This window comes from Microcebus murinus, chromosome 3 (genome assembly GCF_040939455.1).
Source record: "Microcebus murinus isolate Inina chromosome 3, M.murinus_Inina_mat1.0, whole genome shotgun sequence".
Taxonomy (NCBI): Eukaryota; Metazoa; Chordata; class Mammalia; order Primates; family Cheirogaleidae; genus Microcebus; species Microcebus murinus.
The window spans coordinates 21,138,800-21,161,899 of record NC_134106.1 but is presented as its reverse complement, the minus strand read 5'-3'; the positions used below and the strand labels follow the sequence as shown (position 1 = coordinate 21,161,899).

The 23,100-nt window shown below is 54.2% G+C and overlaps 1 protein-coding gene across 2 annotated transcripts in view; it reads left to right on the top strand.

Moving 5' to 3' along the window:
- OTOF (otoferlin) overlaps positions 1–23,100 on the top strand; it is an 89,593-nt gene that overhangs the window by 34,056 nt on the left and 32,437 nt on the right. For both annotated transcript variants that reach the window (XM_076000615.1, XM_076000616.1), the window contains exons 4-9: positions 820–919; positions 3,116–3,297; positions 15,079–15,152; positions 16,466–16,592; positions 17,081–17,135; positions 21,644–21,775. In XM_076000615.1, the coding sequence (XP_075856730.1) occupies positions 820–919; positions 3,116–3,297; positions 15,079–15,152; positions 16,466–16,592; positions 17,081–17,135; positions 21,644–21,775 (670 nt within the window). The remainder of the gene's footprint in view (positions 1–819; positions 920–3,115; positions 3,298–15,078; positions 15,153–16,465; positions 16,593–17,080; positions 17,136–21,643; positions 21,776–23,100) is intronic.

Here is a 23,100-nt window from a genome sequence, read left to right as displayed (position 1 = left end):
GAAATGTCAAACACAGGCTGGAAAGCACCCCGCGCCCTCGAGAGGCTCACGCCTGGAGCCATCACAGGAATAACGACTAGCCTGCTCTGGGGGGTGGGCTCTGTGCTGGGGACGCCAACACAGACTATCTCATTAGTCCTCTACCAGCAGTCCTCTATGAAGTAGGGGCTATTAGCTCATCTTGCAAGAAAGCCAAGGCTGAGAGAGCTGAGTAAGTCGCCCAGGAAGCAGGTAACTCACCAGCAGTGTCGGAGCTGGGTCTCACATCCCATCTCTCTGACTCCAAGACTGCTCTCAGCCTCGGGCCTGCGCTCCTCTGCCCCGGGTGCAGCTAGGAGTATGGGGGCTCTGTGGTCACGTGGGTCCCGGCATCAAGGCACACCCAGGTTGCAGATGTGGAATGAATGGTCATGTGGTGTTGGTGAGGGCTGGGGACCTCGACCTGGTCAGGGACCTGGGAGGAGGAGGAGCTGCTTACATGTCCGGGAGCCCTGGGTTCTGCTCCAGCAGCCACACTGGCGTCTGGACGCTGCTCTGCAGGGGCTCAGCTGAAGCCTGATCCCACGTGCCCTGACCCCCAGTCCTTGGACATCCCCCAGGGTGCTCACTGCCCCTTGGGGCTCCCCTGGGAAATGGGTCTCACACATACAGCCCTGGCTGGGACCAGGCCTGGTGCCTGGGCCACCCTCTTCAGCCCTGCATGGAGCCTGCGCAAGCCCACCTGTCTCCTCCCCAACCAGTCATAGCCCGGAGGATGTCGGCCTCGTTCCTCACTCTGGCCTCTTCCATGAAACCACCTTCAGCCTCTGCTATTCACAGGCTAATCGGGACCTTCCGCATGGTGCTGCAGAAGGTGGTGGAGGAGAGCCACGTGGAGGTGACCGACACGCTGATCGATGACAACAACGCTATCATCAAGGTGGGTGTGCCCCAGGGAGTTCCTGGGCTTCCCCATCTGGGGGAGCATAGGGTGGTCTGGGGGCGCTCCTCATGCATGGCAGGGTGAGGCGGGAGGAGGAGACTCGGCCAGGCTCTGCTGAGCTGCTCAATCTGACGGCTGCGTTTGGAGGCCCTGCGGCACGGCAGGAACTGCTGTCCCACAGTGGACACACCAGCCCTTCCTATGGTGGGAATGCAGGGAAGAGCTATGGGGCAGGGGGAGCGCTCCCTTCTCCACCGACAGGTCCTTCCATTTGGAGCCAGCACAGGAATCGCTAAAGAGGCTTCTCCCATGGGAAGGCCAGGCTGAGCCCTGCTGGCCACTCTGGGGCATGGCCCTTGCTCTGCACATCTGACTTGGCTCCTCTCTACAACAAGACATTCCGTGAAGGCAGGGACCTTGCCCTTCATTCTATTTGTCACATCCCTGCCCACATGCACGGACAATGCACAGTCCAGTCCGTAGGCACTTAGCACGTGTCTGACAAGGAGAGGGAGCAAGCCAACCTGGATGCCTCGACCCTAGGCTCTGCTCTGATCACTGGTCCCTTGAGTTCATTCATGGCCGCTCATGGGCAGTTTGGTACAGCGGTGAGGAGCACAGCCCCTGGGATGACTCCTAGTTAGACTACTCACTGTGTGACCTGGGCAAACTACATATCATCTCCAAAGTGGGAAAAATTATGGCATCTAGGCATCTAGGCACAGGATTGTTATGAGGATTGAATGAAAATACACAGAAAGTGCTTAGAACAGTTAAGTAAGTGCTCAATAAATATATCAAATAATATTGTTGGCTATTTCTTGGCCTCAGTTTACCCATGTGTAAAATGGGGCTGTACCATAGTCCCCCACCAGGGTCCTGTGTAATATATGGCCCTACATGGTAGCCAGCAGAAACAGCCTCAGAAGGCAGGACTGCAGCGTGGGGGACCGGAGTGGAAGGAACCCTCTCTGAGGAGTGTTCCACCACCCACCTCGGACACCCATTTTTATGGATGGGGAGGCTGAAGTCCTGCATGGGAGATGGATTTGGCCAAGGTCAGAAAGCTGGTTAAGAGCAGGGCCAGGACTGAGACCCAGGCCTCACCGTCCCAGGTCACCATTTCCCACAACATACTTGGTTATGACATTGGCCCAGTGGAGAGGACATGGGGCCTGAAGTCAGGCAGCCTGGGCTCAAATCCTAGCTCCAGCACTACCTAGCCGTGCGACTTCGAGCAAGTGACTTAACCTCCTGCTGTGTCGGGCAGGGCAGGTTGGAGTGTCGAGAGGATCAAATGAGTGAACACTGAGGCGTCTTAGCACGACGTCTAGCACAGGGAGGGTTCAGAAAATACGTGCACCTTTCCCTCCCCTTGGGGAAGTTAAGCCTGGGCATTGGGAGGTCCCAGCACTGAGTGAAGCTGCCTGTCCAGGACACACGAGCAAGTCACCTGTGAGGAAGGGCAACCACGCTGGGGCTCCCATCACCTGTGCGGCTTGAGGACGGTCCGTGCGCTGGGGGAAACGGGAGCTGAACGGAGGCGAAGGACACGGAGCAAGATGCCTAGTCGGGATTCTCCAGCACTAAGCTTAACCCCAGGCTCTGTGCTCTACTCTCTCCCAGAGCAAAACCCCAGAGCAAGCCCGAGTTTGCTCCCTCTCCGGGGTGGGAGGGTGGGTGTCGGATGAGCAGGAAGAAGCGCTGACTCTGCACCTCTAAAGGGAGCCCGGAGCATGGGCTCCTCTCCTGGAGGCCATGCTCAGCCCATTTTGTCACATTTCCAACCGGCTGGTCTTAGGCAGACCACCCCTCGAGCCCGCGGGCAAGCCTGGTGCTAAGGACGAGGAAGTGAGCTGATCACTGGGGACGCTGAATGGTGTCCTTGATTATGCATACAGCAGCCTCGGAGAACCCACCCCCGTCCCAGGCTCAGCTGTCCAAGGCAGGCTGAACACCTCACCAGCCAGCACAACCTTGGGCACTAGCGGGGAGTAGAGCCAGATCCCAAGTCTGCACGTGTCAGTCTTTCTTAGCCTCTGTTTTCTCATCTGCAAAATGGGGTGACTTCCTCCCGTGACTGTGTGAGTCAAGGGTGTGAATGCACTTTGGAAACATCTCGAAGTGCAGAATGTGGGGGGTTATGATGGCTATTGCTGTCCCAGCCGCTCACCACCACCCCTCCCCCTCCAGACCAGCCTGTGCGTGGAGGTCCGGTATCAGGCCACAGATGGCACCATGGGCTCCTGGGACAATGGGGACTTCCTGGGGGATGAGTCTCTTCAAGAGGAGGAAAAGGACAGCCAGGAGACAGATGGACTGCTTCCCGGCTCCCGTCCCAGCTCCCGGCCACCGGGCGAGAAGAGCTTCCGGAGGTAACAACAGGCAGGCCCCTGTGGCTGCCCACTACCCGCAAAGACACAGGGAAGAGGCCTGTGCCCCACCCCCCCGCAGGCCTCTGTAGGCCTGGCTGGCTCAGAGCACAGACATCCAAGAGGTGGGGGGATGTTTCTGCAGCGCCCCCACCCCACCCCCACCCCAGAGCCCACTCAGGTCAGGCCCTGAGCGAGTCCGAGCTCCAACACGAGGGGAAGGGGCTAGACTTTCTGCCCTCATCAGAGACGGGGGCAGTGGCAGGAGGAGGCCCTGGCCTCTCTGGCCCAAGACCCAGCCAACCAGGCCCAGTGACGAGACCCAAGAGAGTGTGGCCTCTTCCTGCCAGAGTGAAGCCCGGGTCCTGGCTGGGCCCAGCTTCTCCTCTGTTGACAAGAACACATGCAAGCACCAGTATCCTGCTGCACACAGATGACAGTAAGCTCATTCCACACACACTATTCTTATAAAAAAAAGAAAAGCAACTGTATTACTCTCACAGCCCAGAGAGACAGAATCTGGGCTAAGCTAGTAAGACATTGTCCGTACGTTCCCAGATCACGGGGATAATATGTAAAATGCCAGTAAGTCAATGATGCATCTAAAGGACCAGCTTGTTTTTGAGAGAAGAGATGCTCCAAGCCACTGGAAATATCTGCCTCTAATCTCCTTCCACCCTTTTCCTTTCCAAGTAAAGTTTATTCAGTTCCCCTGCTGGAAAAAACACAGGTCCTGAATTAGTGCAATTGAATTGATATGCTTTTATTGAACAAATATATTTTCCTTCTTTGCATTTGAATCACTTTGCAGCCCCTCACTCCACCCCCAACACACACACATGCAAGCATGCGTGCATGCGTGCGCACAGGCACACACACATGCACACGCTTGAGGAACCCCAGGCGCCCTGCGGGGATTCTAATGGTAATAAGGTCCGAGCAATGGTGCCTGCAGCCAACACGCCTGGACTATCGACTTCAGGCCAGCCACGGGGCGGGGGCAACCCTGGCCAGGCCAGCTTGGAGCCCACCCCTCAGACTCTGGGTAGTCCCAGCTCTGCCTCTTATTAGCCCTGTGACCCTTGGCAAGTCACAAAACCTCTCTGACCCTCTCTCCTCCCCTGTACAATGGGGACCATAGCAATGAACACCCCCACGCCCCGCCCTGTTGCTGGGAGAGCCAGAGGGATCATGGAGGAGCCCAGTGCTGCCCACACAAGGGCTGGTGACAAACAGGTTCTTTGTAGCAGGACAACGCAAAGTCAGGAATCTGGCTGGAAATGGTCAGAGGAGGAGCAGGCTGGGTGGGGAGCAAGGGTGCTGACTCAGTGGGCACACCCGCTTCTTCTGTCTCCGCTAGGAGAGAGCTGCGGGGGCTGGTTCAGAGGCTGCAGGCGGGCTGTAAGAAAGGGCTTCGCGAGAACAAGGGTGGAAGGCACATGAGGGCCGTCCGTTGTAGGGAAAGGAGAGCTGGCCTCGAATCAGGAGAGCTAAGGTCCACTAAGTCCCACTCTGACTGTGCCACTTGCTAGCTGAGTGATGTTGGGCACGTCATTAACCCAGTAACAGGGAGGGGTTCAGCTAGTGGACATCTGGCTCCCTCCAACTCTGATATCCTGAAGGATCCAGGGATGCTCTGGACCCTGTAGGACGCGCCATGGGACACAGCTCTCCTGGGAGCACTTGGCAGTGGGGCAGGCAGCCCTCTGGGTGGCTGTAGCTGAGGGCGAGCCAGTTTCTCTCTCAGGTCACAAGAGCCAGCCGTGTGGGGAACCCTGCACCTCCAGAGAGCCCTGGGACCTGGGAATAGACAAGAGGGCTCCTCCCCACCTTCCTCACAGCCTGGGAGGCTTTCCCACCTCTCCCAACCTTCAGGGGCCTGTCCCAGGGCAGCAGCAGGAAGCAGAAGCAGGGACGGGGTTTCATCCCGGGGATTGGGACCTGGGGGAGGGTATCTTCCGGGGCCCCAGCCTTGCATGCTCTTTCCCAGGCCTGAGGGCACCTTCTCCCTCCAGGCCTAGCCATGCAGCCAGCAGGGGGCTGTTGAGAAAACTCTAGGGCTGGGCCTTTGGTGAGGAGGTGGAGCCGGTTTAGAGAATGAGGGATTTTCCTGCAGCTTAATTCCGCCTGCCCACACATGCCAGCGAGTTCTGGGTCAAGGGGTGCTGAGGTGCCGAGGGGACCCTGGAAGCTGGCCTAGCAGCCCTAGACATGGTGTCTCACCCTTGTCACAGAAGTGCCTGGTAAGCCGGGCCTGCCAGCCCTAGGGCCTGGGACGAAGCCAGAGAGCCCTCCAGAAGGGACTTGGCAACCTCTTGGCCAACAGGAAGACACTGATTCCCTGAAGAGGACAGGAAGGGGGAAGGGGCTTCCGTGCCTCACCTCTGACCTCAAGTTAGACCCCCAAGTCCTGGCTTTTCCTGCACCTGCCCCTCCCCACCCCACATTTCACCCACACCTGGGAAGGCCAGTCCCTTATGGATCAAGGTAGTCAACGTGCGCAGTGCCCTTCTCATCCCTCCTGGACATGGTGAGCAGGAGAAGAACCTCCTTGCTGGCAGCAGCAGCGGCCCCCAGGTCACCTGGCCCTCGGCTGTGGTTGAGGATCTGCGGCTCCCTGTCTGGGGGGTGAACGGAGCAGGCGCGGCCCACTCTCCCGCAGGCTCGGGGGAGGCTGACACGGGAGATCCTCTGGGCACTCTGCGCCCCTCTCTCCAGGCCTGGGCCACCTCCCAGCCCTGTCCCCACTCTCGCCCTGTGCCTGGCCGGCTTCTCAAGGACTGCACCCCTGTCCATCCTGTCCTTGACCCAGGGGTCAGATGGCTCTCAGCAGGGGTGGTGTAGCCCCCAGGTCTCAGCTGCTGTGAGGGCCGCAGACAGGAAGAGGCCTCTGCAGGTGCCCACCTAGCAAGGCCACTCACTCCTGAGACCCTAAATACTGCCCTGAAGTCCCCATCCTCCTTAGGGAGTGTGTGTGGCCTGTCTGCCTGTTCACCCTCCGTGCCGAGGGCCCATCTCTCCTGGGCCCCGGTCAGCCGCGTGGCCTCTGAGCCCTCTGCCCACCGCTCTAGTCCCTGCCCCCAGGCCAGGGGCCTCCGGTTTCTGCCAGGTTCCTGCAAAGAGCCCCCGGGGATGCACCAGGAAGCAGTGCAGTGGAGAGCACAGGCCCAACCCCCAGCTCTGCTGTTTGGGGACCCACTTCCCATCTGTAAGGGGGACTCACTGATGCCCCACAAGAATGTTAGGATTAAAAGAGACAATACAGGCAAGTCGTCCACCGCGGGGCTTGGCGTGTGGTAGATGCCCAGCCAGTGTTGGCTTCCTTCCTCTGCACAGACTCCACGCTATCCTGACACCAACTTTTCCTACCCTGAGTGGCATCTGACCTTTTGGTTCGGGCACTGTCACCAAGCTCCTGCTGAGCTCCGGCACAGCCGCCCAGGGCCAGGGGCAGGGGCTCAGAGTGTTCCCCTCACCTCTGCCAGTGTCAGTGTCGCAGAGAAAGGATAAATTACTAACCTCATGGTCAGCAGCTCCCAAAGCAGCTCAGAGGAGCCAGGGGCAGCCGGCCATGCTGAGATTTGGGGCAAGTGAGACATGGTCCCTCTTCTCTGCAGCAAACAGCACTAAATTGGGGTTCCTTGTGTGTCAGCATACATCTGCCCCAGTCTCTGGAGAGAGGGGGGAGCATGTGCACACACACACACACATACACACACACATGCATGCAGGTGCCCGTGTTTGCATATAGTCACATGCACATACATTCTCTGGGTGACACCGGGGAGCAGCACATGCCACTGGATTCTGGGCTGTGCTGCTTCTGTCTCTAGGGGTCGTATCTTAGAAAGGACAAAGAAAGAACCCCCCCCCCAAATCTTGCAGTTGAACTCCAGAGACTTGGGCCTTTCCTCCTGATTCCCTGTATCCCACTGCTCTCTCCCCTTCTCGGTTTCTCCGCCTGGCCTGGCCTGCCTGCCCTCCATGACCCCCACCTCCTTCTGCTGCCCGATCCCTTCTCTGGTGTCCCTGGGGATGTAGGGGTTCCTGCTGGGCTTCTCTCTGCTGGGTCTCAGCTGGGGGGGAGGTAGGGGCAGGAGCCACTTTTCCTGTTCTCCTTATGGGTCATTTTTCTACTCCAGTGGAGACCTGTGGTAGCCAGGCATGTCCCTTCTATGCCTGGGGCCAGAGGGCAGCCGGGCAACGTGTACACGGCAGGTGCACGGGGCGTGTGCGCCAAGGGATGTGCATAAGTGTGTGTGTGTGGGTTCAGAGCACCCGGCCTCACTCCACGAGTGCTGTTTAATCAGTTCCCACAGCCCCCAGAGAGGAAAATCCTTCCCCAGCGCCTTTTTTGCAGGCTGAGCTCCAGAGCCGCAGCGGCTCCCAAAGCAGCTCAGAGGAGCCAGGCACAGCCGGCCACGCTGGGATTTGGGGCTGCTGAGAGATAGTCCCCCTTCTCTGCAGCCGCTTTCTCTGCTCAGTGGTCTCGTCTGATCTGGACAGCCAGAGACCTGGCTAATGTTAACTCCTTTGAGCTACAAACTGACCTGCTTGCCCAAGGCAAAGGTGGGCTGGCCAGAGCTGGGCTGCATCTAGGCCTTCGGGTCCTGAGCTGTTGGGGACAGTCAAGTCCACCTGGGCAATCTCTGTGCCAGAGGTCTTCTGCCTCACTCTGGGAGTGAGGAGAAGGAAAATTGCTAATTGTTATTCGCTTTCTTTTCTTCATCCTCATTGTCACAGCATTGAGAAAGCATGAGAGAACATTCCAGAAGGGCTCCAGAGAGCTAGGAGCTCTGAGCCCTGGAGCAGTAGCTCAATTACAGCCCCACTCCCACCCTAGCACCTCCCCACCTACCTGTCTTCTGGTGACTGGACGTCTTCCTTACAGCTCACCTGCTCACCCCTGGCCCTCTCAGGGCAGGCTCAGCCCATGGCTTCCCTCGAGGCCCCCAGAGGCTGGGAGCTCCCCACCCCATTGGAGAGGACTAGGGGAAAGGTCAGGTTGAAGCAGGGTGGCCCCAGCCGGAGGGTAACCAGGCTCCTCTAGCCCTGTGCTCCCTGAGGAAGCTGCAGCTCACATTCCGGAATCCCCACACCTTGGCCTGGGTGGAGGAGATCAGGGATACCCTGAGCCCCTCCCTCACCAGCCCCACTCCTGTGAGCCCTTCCCCTCTCTCCCACAGAACCAGGGGCCGTGGGACCCCTGCCCAGCAGTCTTGGCCCACAGCAGAGATTGCATGGGATCAGGGGTCTATAGGACAAGGGGCCCTGGGGAGTGTGGGGGCCAGCAGGGCCAGGGGCTAGGCTGCATGGGTCTCTGGTCCGCACCCTCTCACACAAGTCCCCTTGTCTCCTCGTTTCTCTCCGCGACTCAGCAAAGGCAGAGAGAAGACGAAGGGAGGCAGAGATGGCGAGCACAAGTAGGTGTCCCAGGCCAGGGCAGAGCTGGCGGGGCATGGAGGCCCCTCACCACAGGGCTGTGGAGGGTGGGAGGGCCCTCTGTCCCGGGTGGGGCTAGGGTGGGGTGGGCAGGTGGCTGGGCCTTCTGGTTTCCATTCTCAGCTCTTGGGGGCCACCCTCCTCCCTTCAGTGTCTCGTTCCTCCTCCACTGCCCCGTTCAGCTCCCCACCTTGTGGCCCCCAGGCGTCCCTGTGAGGGACGGTGCAGCTAAAGGCCAGGGCAGGGAGGGGCCCAGGGAGCAGTGGACTCCCCTTCCCAGAGTCAAGGCAGGGCTGGGCAGTTGGACATACAGCACTGGAGGCCCAGTGAGGACAAGCTCTGGGCACTGAGTGGCTGCAGGGCAAGCCTAGAGCATGAAGACCCAGAAAGCTAAGGAGAGTCCACTGCTCTGGTGGCCCCACTATCTCCATTCCCCCAAAAGGCTTCCTCGGGGAGGGAGATTGGGGCGCTGCTGTGTTGCGGGTTGAGGAGAGGACTGCAGATGGGAGCAGCCACATAGGGCGGGAAGGATGCGAAGCCTGGGCTTATGAATGGGTCGCACAGGCTCCCCAGAAGCACGTAGGTGTCTGGAGACTCTAGCATCACAGGAGACTCCACCAGGGCAGGGTAGCACCAGGGCCAACCACACTGGAGAGAGCCTCTGGTTGACCCTCCTCCTTACAGGTGATGAATCTGAGAGTCCCAGAACAGGGACAGAGCTGCACCTAAAGCACAGACTCTGATTCCCCAACAAACCCAGGAAGCTAGAGCACTTGACTCTACCTTAATTTAATCCTCCAAACACACCAAGGAGAGCATAAAAGCCAAGAATGTGGTCTTTATTTTCCAGATAAAGAACCTGAGTCCCAGAGATGTTAGGAGATTGGCTCAAAACTGGGTCTGCATATGTTAAAGATTAGTTCATATGAGGATATCACAGAAACACCACAATTGTGTGTTTAGGGGTATGAACTGATCAGTGCTGGTTCAGGCTTGGGGGCTCCACTTTCGTAAAGATTCCGGGGAACTCACAGCCTTGGTCATTGCTTTAACGAAAGCATGTTGAGTTCCAACTCACACTTGTTGCCCACAAGCAGAGGCAGTGATGCTTCGGTGTGGACGCTGCAGTGATGGGGGAAATGGCACCATGCGGGGAGGGCTCTGGCCCAGGGACCTGAAGGATGGAGGAGGTTGCCAGGTTCCCAGCAAGGGAAGACGTGTCAGGCAGTGCATGTGTCGAGGCTTAGCCAGGCAGCCAGGGAGCTGCAGGCTGGAGTGAATGGGAGATGATGGCGGGTGCTGAGCCAGGGAGGTGCTCTTAGAGAGAGGGTTCTGGGGTTCAGATTTCTCCATGGACACATAGATGTAAAAAGTGCTTAATGGGACATGAACAACCTGCCTGTCCCCAGGCTCTCTGTCTGAGATGGGCGATGTTCTAAGGCCCTTCCTGATTTCCAGCTCCACAGTCGGTCCCAGGCCAGACTCACAGGGAGTCAGACTGGCCGGATCCCTTTGACTGGCTACAGCTATAGTAGCAGGTGCCTCACAGCGTTGGCACACAGTAGGCCTACACAAGCGCTAGCTCCCCAGCTCTACCTCATCCTAACTTCTTGCCATCTCCAACTAACATATGAGATAGGCCGGACGCGGTGGCTCACGCCTGTAATCCTAGCACTCTGGGAGCCAGGGCGACAGGATCACTCAAGGTCAGGAGTTTGAAACCAGCCTGAGCAAGAATAAGACCCCATTTCTACTAAAAATACAAAGAAATTAATTGGCCAACTAAAAATATATATACAAAAAATTAGCGGAGCATGGTGGCGCATGCCTGTAGTCCCAGCTACTTGGGAGGCTGAGGCAGGAGGATTGCTTGAGCCCAGGAGTTTGAGGTTGCTGTGAGCTAGGTCGATGCCACAGCACCCTAGCCCAGGTAACAGAGTGAGACTCTGTCTCAAAAAAAAAAAAAAAAAAAAAAAAGAATTCCTGCACCTCTGAAGAGGTGAGATTCTAGATAGGTTTGGGGAGATGGGAACTATATTTCCATGATGCTGTTTGCTTGAGCCTTTTGAAGGGTTGGGTACCAGGGAGAAGTGAGGAACCAGCTTCCCTGGCGATGCTGGGGTCAGGATAAATACCTGCGGTTCTCCCAAGCCTCCTGGTACAATGCAGGCACATGTGCAAATGGGCCACTTTAGAGACAGGGTGGTTCTTGTATAAAGGGTCAGGTTGACCTCTCCTGCCTACTTACAGGAAGTTAATCGAAACTAACACACTTTCAAAGACACCTGTAAAGGCCGCAATTATGAAATCCCCTGTACTGGGGCATGGAAAATAAAAGAAATAAGCCTATCAATGGGTGCTTGGAGTACATGGCCTCAAGTCTTGAAAATCTGGCTGTTTGAGCAATGCAAAGAAGGACTGCAGACCCCATTTCTTATAGATAGCAGTTTGTTTCTCCTGATTGCCTGAGGCCTGAGCTAATGAGTCTAGATGGTTCTGACAGAAGCCAATGGTGGGGCAGAAGCCTTGGACAATGAGTAGTCTCAGCCTGCAGTTCATTTACAGTCATTATGGTCTGTCACAACTTTTAGAATAATACATAGATCTGGATTAATGAAACACTTAAGCCACTAAATTGAATTTGGTGAATGTTCCCAAGTCATGATAAATACCAAGCTCTTCCCTAGGACCTTGTGTGCATCACACAACCACAGCCACCTTCTTCCAAATCTGAGCCAAGAAATGAACAGAGAAATTGTCAGATCTGTAAATGAAAAAAAGTTTACAGTGAGTGAACTAATTTTAAAATCTTTTCCCTAGAAAGAAATCCCAGTCTAGATTGTAGGTGTATATCATTCTGACGATGGCAAATGCAGCGACAGGAAACCCAAATGTGACTGTGAATCCTCAGCGTTTCGTAGGAGGTGACCTTCCCTGGGTCCTGCTTCTCAAGCTTTAATAAGCCCATGAATAAGGAGCCACTGTTTGTAAAGTGCTTTCATCGGGCTGAGCACTGGCTTGTTTGCTTTGTCTGTTTCTCACCGTATCCTATTTTTAGTAATTGTAGAACACAACTAGATCAAAAGCAGAATTTTCTTTTGAGGAAAAAAAAGGCCAGGACAACAGAAACCTAATCAACATATTATATAGTTTTTGAAATCTAGGTCTTCAATGCAAGTGGATAATCTTCAAAATTACTTGATTACGTTAACATTATTTTAAAAATCTACTTTACCCTTTGCCAAGAGACATACTAGAGCTGCAATCAGGAGGAAAGAGCTCTTTCTATAGTGAACTTCTGATGTGTCACTGATCAGAAGGGCAGTGTCACTACAAAGGGTGGTGGCAGCCATGAATTGAAGAGTAAGTCTAGGAGAACAAACAGACACAGAGCCTATAGTCAGAACTCTGGAAACTACATCCTTCACCACACATTTCTGCATTTTTCATAAGGGGACAAACATCATTTTGAGATCTTCCCAGGCACACAGGGGTACTACCAGTGAGCCTGTCCGCTTCAGATGGTTAAAGTTATGTAGGGTTGGGAGAGAGGGATTTCTCCTTTGAATTGCTTTAGGAGGTTATGGTAGAGATGGCTGGATAAGTATAGTTTTGGGTTTTTTTTTAAGTCTCAATCTTTGCCTCCAAATATGTTTGTTTTAAGGAATAGAGTGATTTTCAAATTCGAGGGCCATAACTGCCCAAGGGATGCCTCAAGCCCTTTTCCACTTGGGTGGGTCCATGGGACGAGCATCTGACAGCCACGATTTCCCGCTACCTAGCACTCCCTTTGGGCCACAGGCAGCAGGGCCAGATCCCTTCCCAGGATGCCGGCAGCTGGCTTCTCCAGGCAGGGCCTGCCTCTGTCCTGCTGCCTCAGAGCACTTCCCCCGGGGCACTCTGTGTCTGGAGCAGGCTGGGATGGTGATGGCATTGTATAGATCACACATGGGACTCTAACAATAGCACAGCCCAGGAATGGTGGAAAAGTGATGATACAAAGTCAAACCCTGAGCCCTGCAGGAGACTGCTGGGTAATTCAGGAGAGAAGTAATGGGGCAGGGGAGCGAGGCAGAAAGGAATCCCAAGCACTGAGACAGGAAGGGACCCGTGCGAAGACATGAACCGGACTGAGGGCACACAGTAGCCACAGCTCCGGAGGCTGGGCCTGTGGCAGCCGTCAGAGGACTGCAGCCAGCACTCCTGCGCTTGGGGCCACCAGGTGGGGAGAAATCCCACAGGATGCTGCAGTGTGAGCCAGCCAAGATGGCCCCTTCCTCACCACCACACGATTGCTTTTGCTGGGTCCAATGATCTGGTGGATGTTATGTCACCAGCAATTTAACATTTATAGCAGTCTCTTCCCAAATGTGTTGATGCGCAGGTTAGTTTTGAACAAGCTGCTTCTCTGTAAACATGGGCATGGTCTGTGGGACTCTTCACAAATAACGGCCATCTGCAAACGTTGGCACAGGGACCACACCCGTGCCTATGAGTGCAGGCCCTGGAGTCTTTCTGCTAAAGTCCAAAGGGTCAGGATGGGCTTCATACTCTCAGAGAAGGCAGTCCCACAGCATCAAGGCAAAGAGGTGGGATGGGGTGGAAACATTGCTGGCCTAGGACACAGCAGTTTTTATGCTTCAATCCCACTTCTGCCACTTGCCATGTGACTTTGTGATTATTTTCACCTCTCCGAGACTCAGTTTTTCATTGGTCAAATGTGGAGAAGCATGTGTCCCTCACAGGATCGCTAGGAAGATGAAATGAGCAGACATCTGGAAAAGCTTTTGGCCCTATGTAGTCTCTTTTTGGCCATTTAATATATGTTTTATATGCATTTATGTATATATAACTTAACTCCCCTTATTAGAAGGGGAGAAGCTTTTAAAAATAATTCCAAAGGCATTAAGCTTGATTTTTTTAGAGCTCCTTTCTTTCCCTTTCTTCCCATTGTTACATTCCAGACGAGGCGCTACTGGAGGGTGCGGACACATCAGCCTTCTTTCTCCTGTTTTGAGGAACTCATGAACATGCTAGTGTGCCCTAAGTTGTGAGCTGGTGTCAGATGAAAGGGGTGGCTCTTGGTTGCTACCTCACTGGGATTCGGACAGGCCTTGTCCTGCATATGAACAGTAGCGAAAAGGCCTGGGGTTGGTACAGGGCCAGATTTGGGAGATGAGATGGGCTCTCCAATCCCAAATAGAGGGGCTTGAGGTTTCTAGGTCATCTCTACGAGCACAGAAAGGTTTTCCCCAACCTTTCATTACCCAGCATAAAGAACAAGGATCTGGGGGTCTTTGAAATCATGTCAGGCCTCCACAGGGGGATGCATGAACTTAAGAGAGAGAGTTCTTCTGGGAGCTCAGGGTTAGGGCCTGAGCCCAGCCCCACCTGGTCCCACAGGATGATGGGCTGCTCCCAGGGGGAGGGAGAACGGGAAGTGGAGGGAGTCAGGTATCCGCTTATGCAATATGGGTGGGGTAATGGAATACTGCACTTCACCCTCGCCAGTCCTATTCCTGGTCCCTTCTGGAGCCACGGACCACAGGCTGGGCTGCAGGGACATCATTGACTTCTTCCCTCAGCCCCCTGACTGCAGGGCCCTTCACCCAGGGCACAGGCCACACCAAGCCAGAGGAAGAGGTAGGAGCTGCAGATTCTGCCATAAATTCCTGGGATTGGGGGAAAGAGGGGTCCTGCAGTGACAGGGGCCAGGCAGAATGGGCAAAAGGCAGGACCAAAGAGAGACAGGAAGGGGCCCCGCTCCTGCTTTTCACTGGGGGCCAAGGAGAGGCGGGAGACAGAGCAGGCAGGCCGTGGGCACCAGGGCCATGTGAGACCCGAACAGCTAGTTCCAACCGCTTCTCCCACTGCCTCCTCGGCCTCTGCCCCCTCGGCCTCTGCCCTTCTGCTCTCACGCTGTCTGCGGTCCTAGGCCTTCCTTCCAACCAGCCCGGGAGGGCGCAGGGGCAGGGAGGATGAGCTTGGGGACACGGGCAGAGCTGGGGTCTCTGAGAAGACTGGACTGAGGGCGCTGGGATCAGGTTGAAAAGCCCAAGACCCAGAGATCTCCAGTGAAAACGGCTCTTCCCAGCTCAAGGCCCCCTTCCCCGCTGGCTGGGGCTGCATCCCGCCCTCAGTGGGGTGAAAGGATGGCGAAGGACCAAGCGGAGGGGGCGCCTCTGCCCTAATGCCCCCATGGCTCCGGCGTGGGAGTCAGACCCCAGCATATCCCGGGACCGCCGGCGAGGGCCAGGGTATCCATCCCCCCTTCTCTTCTGTGTTTGTGTGTTTCCTCCACGCGCCCCGCTCCCTCCACCGCATCCTGGCGGCCCCTCGCAGAGCCGGGAGGAGCGTGTTCTCCGCCATGAAGCTCGGCAAGAACCGGCCCCACAAGGAGGAGCCCCAAAGACAAGGTAGGACCCGCGCCCCAGCCCGAGGTGCAGCGCCCCTGGCGGCGCCCTCCCCCACCTCTGCAGGTGACCGTCCCCCACCGGCCCAGGCAATCCCCTCCCGGCCGCCCTGGCATTGGTCAGCCAGAGCCACCTGGGAGGGGTCTGGCTCTCATTGGCTGTCCCAGGAGCCAGGCCCGCCCCGGAGTCGTGGTCCTCTGGGAACCCCGGCTCTGGGGCCGAGGGCGGGAAGGCGGCTCTGCAGATAGATCTAGGATGAGCAGAGAGCGCGCTGCCAGTGGGCTGTTTATAAAGGCTCCCCCTGCCCTCATTGCTCCCCCGTCTTTTTCTTCACACGGAAGCCCCGAGATGTTTAATTAGAGAAGGGAATATCAAGAAGCGTTATTTGGCCGATTCCTTATTTCTGGGGAAAACCAGAGTCCCAGGCGGCTTGCTCAGAGGCCGGGCAGGTCCCTCGGGCACAGCCAGCTGGGGAGGAGGAAGACAGATGTTTCAGAGGAGGCAGGGACACCAGGCAGAAGACAAGGGGAGAAATGGAGCGGATGGGGGAGCTGTGGGGGGCCTCTTCCCCGTCACTGGCCCACCATCGGCGTTCCTGGCTGCCCTCCCTGGCATCCTCCATAGTGCCCAGTGGCACTCAGAACCCCCCACTCTCTTGCCGGCATGCCAACTCCAGCTGTGCCTTTCTCCTGCTGGACTGAGAGAGTGCAGCTGCTGGCTGAGGCCCAAACCCGCCATCTTTGGGTGGCTTCTCGGCATCGTCATTTCTTCATCCCGTTGGGGTAATAATACACACCGGCACGGATTAGCTTCTGAATTCCATCAGCTGTTTTATATGGATAAGTTCCTTCCTAAGCCTCAGTTTTCCTATCTGTGACATGATAATGACGTCCACCTTGGCAGGTCTTGACTATTAGGACTAGAAATATGTGAGTAAAGTTCCTGGTTGTGCCTGGCACGTAGTAGCCACCCAATAAAAAAAAAATGGTAGCTATTGTCCTGAGAGGAGCATAAATATGGATTCTTTATGCCCTACCTTCCTCCACAGAGGAAGTTCAGTGCTTAAGTAAGTAGATACAATAAAAGAGCATTCAATTAAAATAAATACGCAAGACCAGGCATAATGTCCATCAAAATCAAAGATCAAGATTAGGTAGAAAACACTGCAGATATACAGACCACAACATTCTAAGTAGATGCAACTAAGTAAACCTTGAATTTGACTCTCAGTTTTCTGGCTGCCAGAGTCAAAGGGGAAACCCAGTCACCATCCCACCATCGGTCAGCCCAGGTAACTGGCTTTTCGTCTTCCCCAGATGAACCAGCGGTGCTGGAGATGGAGGACCTGGACCACCTGGCCATTCGACTAGGGGATGGGCTGGATCCCGACTCGGTGTCTCTTGCCTCAGTCACGGCCCTCACCACCAATGTCTCCAACAAGCGGTGAGTGGGCAGCAGCCCTGCTTCCCCAGTTGCCCCACGATGTCAGGCAGGACCCAGCTTGCCATGCTTGGAACTTGGGTGGAAAAGAATCAGGACCCACGGACAGCTTCTTCCTAACCTTGCCATTTTCTTCTTTTCCTTGGATGTCTCTCCCACCTCTCTCCCTGCAAAGGCAGAGTACAGCAGCTGCAGACCTGTCCCCAGGTCATTGAACACCTCCCAGCCTAAGGAAGCCACAGAGCTGCCCAGCTCATATTTGAACCTCTTGATCTAATGTCTGTCTCCCTGTTTCTTCTGCCTTTGGTTAGTCCTCTCTGCTGGGGCCTCTGAGAACAACTAATCCCCATTCTGTTCAGAAGTCCTTGAAGTGTTTGAAGGCCATGATTCTGTCCCTCTGCCCTTCTCCAAGATCTGACCACTGCCAGTGCCCTCCTCCCCCACAAGCAGTCCCTGTACACTTAGGCTTGATGTTACATTCTCCTCCTCAGATCTAAGCCAGACATTAAGATGGAGCCAAGTGCTGGACGGCCCATGGATTACCAGGTAGGTGGGCACCTAGAGGCCTCATGCTTTTCAGACTCTGCTCTAATGAGGGGTTCCAGATAGAGATGCATTATAGACTCTGTTGAGGCATGGATCTGGGGTATCAGAGAGAACCACAAGGTAAATATAAGTTCCCGAAGTAAGCTGGTTCCTGGGAGACATTCCTAGAAGTATCATCAGTAGAGAGGTAGAAACCCAAAGAGAAGCTTGAGAACTCTGCTTATGCTGGCCAAAGCCCTTTCAGGATTTTTGTCCAGCACTGGACTTCATAAAGTAGAAAGCACCTGGCAAAGCCACAAACACACAAAGGAGAACCACACACATACAAAAAGTATTCAAACGGTTAAAATGAGAGCCTTTGAAAAAAGTGTTTTTGGCCAGGCGTGGTGGCTCACGCCTGTAATCCTAGCACTTTGGGAGGCTGAGGAGGGCGGATTGCTCAAGGTCAGGAGTTCGAAACCAGCCTGAGCGAGACCCCACGTCTCTACCAAAAATAGAAATAAATTAATTGACCAACTAAAAATATATATACAAAAAAAAAAAAAAAGAAAGAAAAAAGTGTTTTTGGTGTCTTTTTTAAAAAGTGTTTTATAGTATTTTATTGCTGGAAGTAATATCAATCCTGGTTATATCTGGATGTTGAGAATGTGGGTGACTTTTTCTTGGTTTTGCTTCTCTGCATTTTCTCAGATTAATACCTAACTTTTTTGTTTGTATGTTTCTAAAACTAGAGACAAAACGATTGAAACAGGGAGAGATTTACAGCTATAAGATTGCAGGGCAGGGGATGGCAGAGAGAAAAGAAAAAAACAGTGATGGCTGTCAGTTTATAACAAAAGCCACTGTACGACGGGCAGGATGGCGAAGTCCAAGAGCTGGTTTTCCAGCCTTTGTTGGAAAAGGGATTATCACCGGAGATGTGGCTGAGGCCTGGACATGTGGCTGAGGCCTGGACATGTGGCTGAGGCCTGGACATGTGGCTGAGGCCTGGACATGTGGCTGAGGCCTGGACATGTGGCTGAGGCCTGGACATATGGCTGAGGCCTGGAGCTCGTTCTCCTGCTGTTTACTCGGGAACTCTGTAAAAGGAGATTCTCAAAAACGATTTTGAAAGAGAGAGCTTTACATCTCTTTTCCATCCATTCAAAAGTTGTGCAAAACAGAACTGCTGCAGGGTGCCTGTTAGTAAGAGAACCCATGGGATTGATCTTTAACTGTTACTGGGGGAATTGTGGGATTAGGTATTTTCCTGTTATTTTTACAAGGCTGCCCCTTCCAGCCACCACATGCATGTGCAGTTTACCCCCCAGAGTGAGCAGTGCTTGGTACTTGGCTGAGAGGTTCTTGGTGGGTCGTGGAGTCTCGAGTCTCTTCCCTTCCCTCTCTACCTGCCACCAAGACTTAGTACATTTTCACCTCCAAACTTCTCTACAGTTTTCACCTCCACTTCCTCACCCCTTCCACTGACCTGAGGTCCCCAGCCTCAACTATGTGGTTGCAGGAGACCACTGCTACTTGGTCTCCTGCCCTCAGATTGCCTCCTCCACCCCAGCTCTATGCCACCGGGACATAGCTCTATGCCACTGTGCATTCTCAAAATGCAAATCTGGTCGTGTTGCACCTCTGCCACCCAGAGATGAGGGAAGGTAAAGGATGTTGAGAAGGACAGTCCTGCAGGGTCCACCAACTCTCACCTCCAGCTCCCAGCTGACGTTCCAGAAGCATGATCAGGTCCCTCAGAAGCAGGTCACACAGCACTTGGGTTCTCCCAGGACAGGGATATAGAGTTACCACTCAGCATTGTTCCTTGCGATGGCTTTCATGAAGCCACTTGGGGATTCTATCCCTTATCTTGAAAGGAGATCTTGGAATAGTCAATAATTAAAAGAGTCAGGCAGTCATTCGGTCCCAGTCATGGCTCCGTTTTCCTCCTCACCTCCCTGGGAAAATGGAGTTCTCTACTGATGTTTGGAGAAGCGGATGACCAGTCCCCTCCCTCAGAATGCTGAAGAATAACCACTTGTTTTTTTGTTTTTTATTTTTTTATTTCAAATGATGCACTTCCCCTTCCTAGAGCGCCAGGCAGGGTGGGAGTTAGCAGGGATGTCTGCCCTCATCCCCTCCCCCAGCACCATGCACAGGCCAAGTTCTCCAGGCTGCCCTCGGGCCACCCCTCCACCAGCAGGGAGCACCCTCTTCTCTTCCCCACCTCTGCTTCTTCAGGCCTCCGCCCTCCTCCCTGCTCCTCCTCCTCCTCCCTGCTCCTCCTCCTGCCCCCAGTGTCAGAGCTTCCAACTAGTGATTGCCACCATCTGCCCTGCTCCAGAGGAAGGTGGAAACTTATGAAACCTAAAACAGGGGAGGGGGAAAGGCTATGATCATGGCCAGGTCTCAAGATGGGAAACATAAAAACCAGCCAGCCTCTTGGTAGTGGGAAGGTGAATCTCCTGCCGGCATATCTTTCTCAGACTTGAGTTACAGGAGGCCTTTGTTGCTGTTGTTGTTGGGGTGTTAGTTGTGGCAAAAAAAAATGGAATTTTTTAAAAGCCTTTGGCATAAAAAGGTTCATGGAAGTTAACTCTATAAACTACTGTACAAAGAATATTCTGGAAGGATTTCTAGTGTCTGTTTACTCCCTTTACAGTGAACTTCTCAGAGCTAAGTTAGTTAGCCCTATTTCCTTCTTAGCTCCCTGAAGAAATTGTGATTATTGAACTTTAAAGTTTTGGATTCTATGCTTTGACTTTAGTCTCTTTGGCACTCCAAGTTCCAAATAGAAATGTTTGCTTTTATAGTTCAAGTGTTACTTCAATTAGTAAATATTCAGTTTCCCGTGTGTATGCTTTCCTGGCAATGCGCTCATTCATTGGCACTGGAGTTTCTGTTTCCTTATTGCTATAACTTCTGATGTGTGGGTTTTTCTTGGCCTTCAGAATATTTAAGACTTTGGCCACAGTGGATGATAATTTTAGTGCTTATTCTTTTTTTATGAAATGGGAAGATAATTCTCTCAAGTGAAATCATATTTAGAAGTTGCATCAAAGCACAGCAACTAAAATAGCAAACCTCTAGGGCATGAGGCACACAAGAGCAAGACTTACAATTTCATTAGAAGAATGTACCGAGGTCAATGCTAATACTAGCTGGGGAAAGGCTTTTTGTTAAAATGCAAGTTCGAGAGAGTCAAGTGAAATAGTCCTAAGCATCATACACGACCCCACCTGACAGACCAAACACTTAATGGAAGGTAGAGTCCATTTGAGAAGCTACATGTATGTAACTCACATTTTGTAGAGCTTTCTACATTTCAACACACATCATCTCATTCAATCCTCACACAACATCATGGGTAGCTAGTGTCTCTGCTCATAGCTAAAAATATTGAAAGCTAGTGAGCCTACGTGGTCCTCTGTGCTCAGACCTGGCAATGTGTCAGATCTGGGTCTCTATGAAAAGTCCAGCAACCCCAAGTCTGTGCCTCTTTCTATAATATTTTACCATAGTCACCCAATGTGAACTGACACCTCCAAATCCAAAGCGAGAACTGATGGCTTAAAATGAGAGTCCCAGAAAAGCAGTAGTAACATCAGAAATTACTGTCTTTCTCTCTTTCTCACTCCATACTTATATCTTATATCTTTTTAGCTATACCTATCTATTATATCTAGATATGAATATGTATCTTTTTAGCTTAAAATATGTAAGCCAGTCGTCATTTACAGTGACTCTACACAGGAAGGAGCTCTTTCAGTCCCTCTTGTGCCTGGCTCCGTAGATGTCTGGTAAATATTTGTTGAGAAAATGAGCAACTACAAAAGGGCTTCCCTGGATGGAGGTGAGATTCCAGAGAGCTGAGGGCCCCTGAAAGGGCGCAGTGGAACACGCGTGACATGCAATCAGCAGGCAAGAAAAGGTGGCTCGGGTGGGCACCAAAGCCACACTGGCCATTCAAACAAAGAAATTGAACAAAAGGAGAAGGCGCAGGAATGTGGAAAGGGGCCAAATTTCAGAAACACAAGGAAACATCAGAGGCCTGCAGGCTTAAATGAGCAGGAAATTTAATGCAAGTTAATGGAGACTTAAAAGCTGAATTCCCAAGTGCATGAAAACTGTGAAGCGGGTTTGACAGCCGTCTCTGACACAGAGCATCGATGCTGGGAGGGAACTCAGAGCAGTTGGAATCACCTCGGAGCTTTAATAGTACTGATGCCTGGGCCCTCTGCCCTGAGATTGGATTGGATTAGTCTGGAGTGTAGTCTGAACATCAGGGTTTTAAAACCACCCCCCACCCAGGTAATTCTAGTGAACACGCCCCTGTATAAATGAGGACACTGAGGCTTACAGAGGAAAGAGCCCAGGATCCCCCAGCAGATTAGGGGCAGTGGTCAGAGTGGACCCCAGGGTATGACTCCAAGTCCAGTGCTGGCCCCTGCGGCCCTCTGGCCCTGCAGGACCAGGCTCCCGGGCTCAGGCAGCTTTCCCCCGGCTTCCCCTTCTCCTGCCCTCAGGTCAGCATCACGGTGATCGAGGCTCGGCAGCTGGTGGGCTTGAACATGGACCCCGTGGTGTGTGTGGAGGTGGGCGACGACAAGAAGTACACGTCCATGAAGGAGTCCACTAACTGCCCCTATTACAACGAGGTCAGTGGCCCCGTGGCCCTAGGTAGGGAAATGGGCCTCCTGAAATGTGGCAGGAGGGTGGGCCCCAGCCCCACCCAGGCCCAACAGAGCAGCTGGAAGTCAAGGGACACAAAGGGGGCTACCAACAGGGGTGACGTCGGCCCACCCTGTTCCAACCCCAGGATGCTGACATGTGGTGTCGCATCCTCTGAATCCCCAGGCTGACACTGGTCTTTGAAATGAACACGTCTGTGCAGCTCCCAGCAGTGCCTGTGAACAACCGCACCCCACCCTCCCTGTGAGGCCAGTCCCCACTATTTTCCAGGCAGAGCCCTGGGGCAGGGCCACCTCATTCCAGCCAGTGGTGGCAGTGGCATCATTAACAGGCACTTCCTGGGTGCCAGACACTCTGCCAAATCCTTTGGGTACATCACCTCTTCCCACCTTCTCAACAACTATCAGAGGTTGTCACTGTTAATTCCTTTTTACATGACGGGACACTGAAACTTCTTGGGGAGGACCTTGCCCAGCCTTAGAGTGCCAGCATGGAGCTCTGAGTGCCCCCTGCGGGTCGGGCCCTGTGTGTTCCGCTCTCTGCTCAGCCGCCTTCATGCTGCCTGGACCTCTGTGGGGCTCCCCCAGAGCCCTGGCCTTGGCTTTAGGGTGTGAGAGAGGAAGCCCCTGGTACCTGCTCCTGTTCTTCACAACCATTTGAGGCCGTGTCAAGGGGTGAGGGACCTCAGAGACCTTCTAGTTCAATCTCCCCATCCTCCAGAGCAGGGGCTGGGCCTCCATGTGGGGAGGGGCTTCCTGCCGTCCGGCAGAGCACTGTTCCTGGGGCCTGCCCAGACCAGCCAGCACCCAGCCCATCGCTCCGCCTGCCATCACACGCAGCATCTTGACTCCTGGGCTCCAGGCGGGACCCCTTCGTAATCCACTCTGGCGCGGGGACCCCGGCCTCCCTCAGATGCCTGAGCACACGGCAGACTCGCCAGGAGCTGCTGTCCTGGGGGCCCTGGTGTCCCTTTCCTGGAGGGGCATCCAGTCTCTTTCTCCCGGTGGCTCCAGGCAGTGGGGGGGGGGGGGCCGGGCCGGCCCACGCAAGGCATCTGCACCCTGTGTCCCCAGGTGGGTGAGGGCTGAGGGTGCCCCCATGGCTTGGGCAGCTGGGGGCGCCCTCTGTCTGTGCACCTGCAGGAAGGAAGCCCAGGCACAGTCAGACTCTTGTGTGGGACACAGATGGCCCTGCTCTCCCGGCTGGTTTTCCACAGGCCCCCAGGGCTGTGCACCCTGCTCGGACCCCTCCCGCCCGAGTGCAGTCAGGACATTCAGGGCGCATCCCTGAC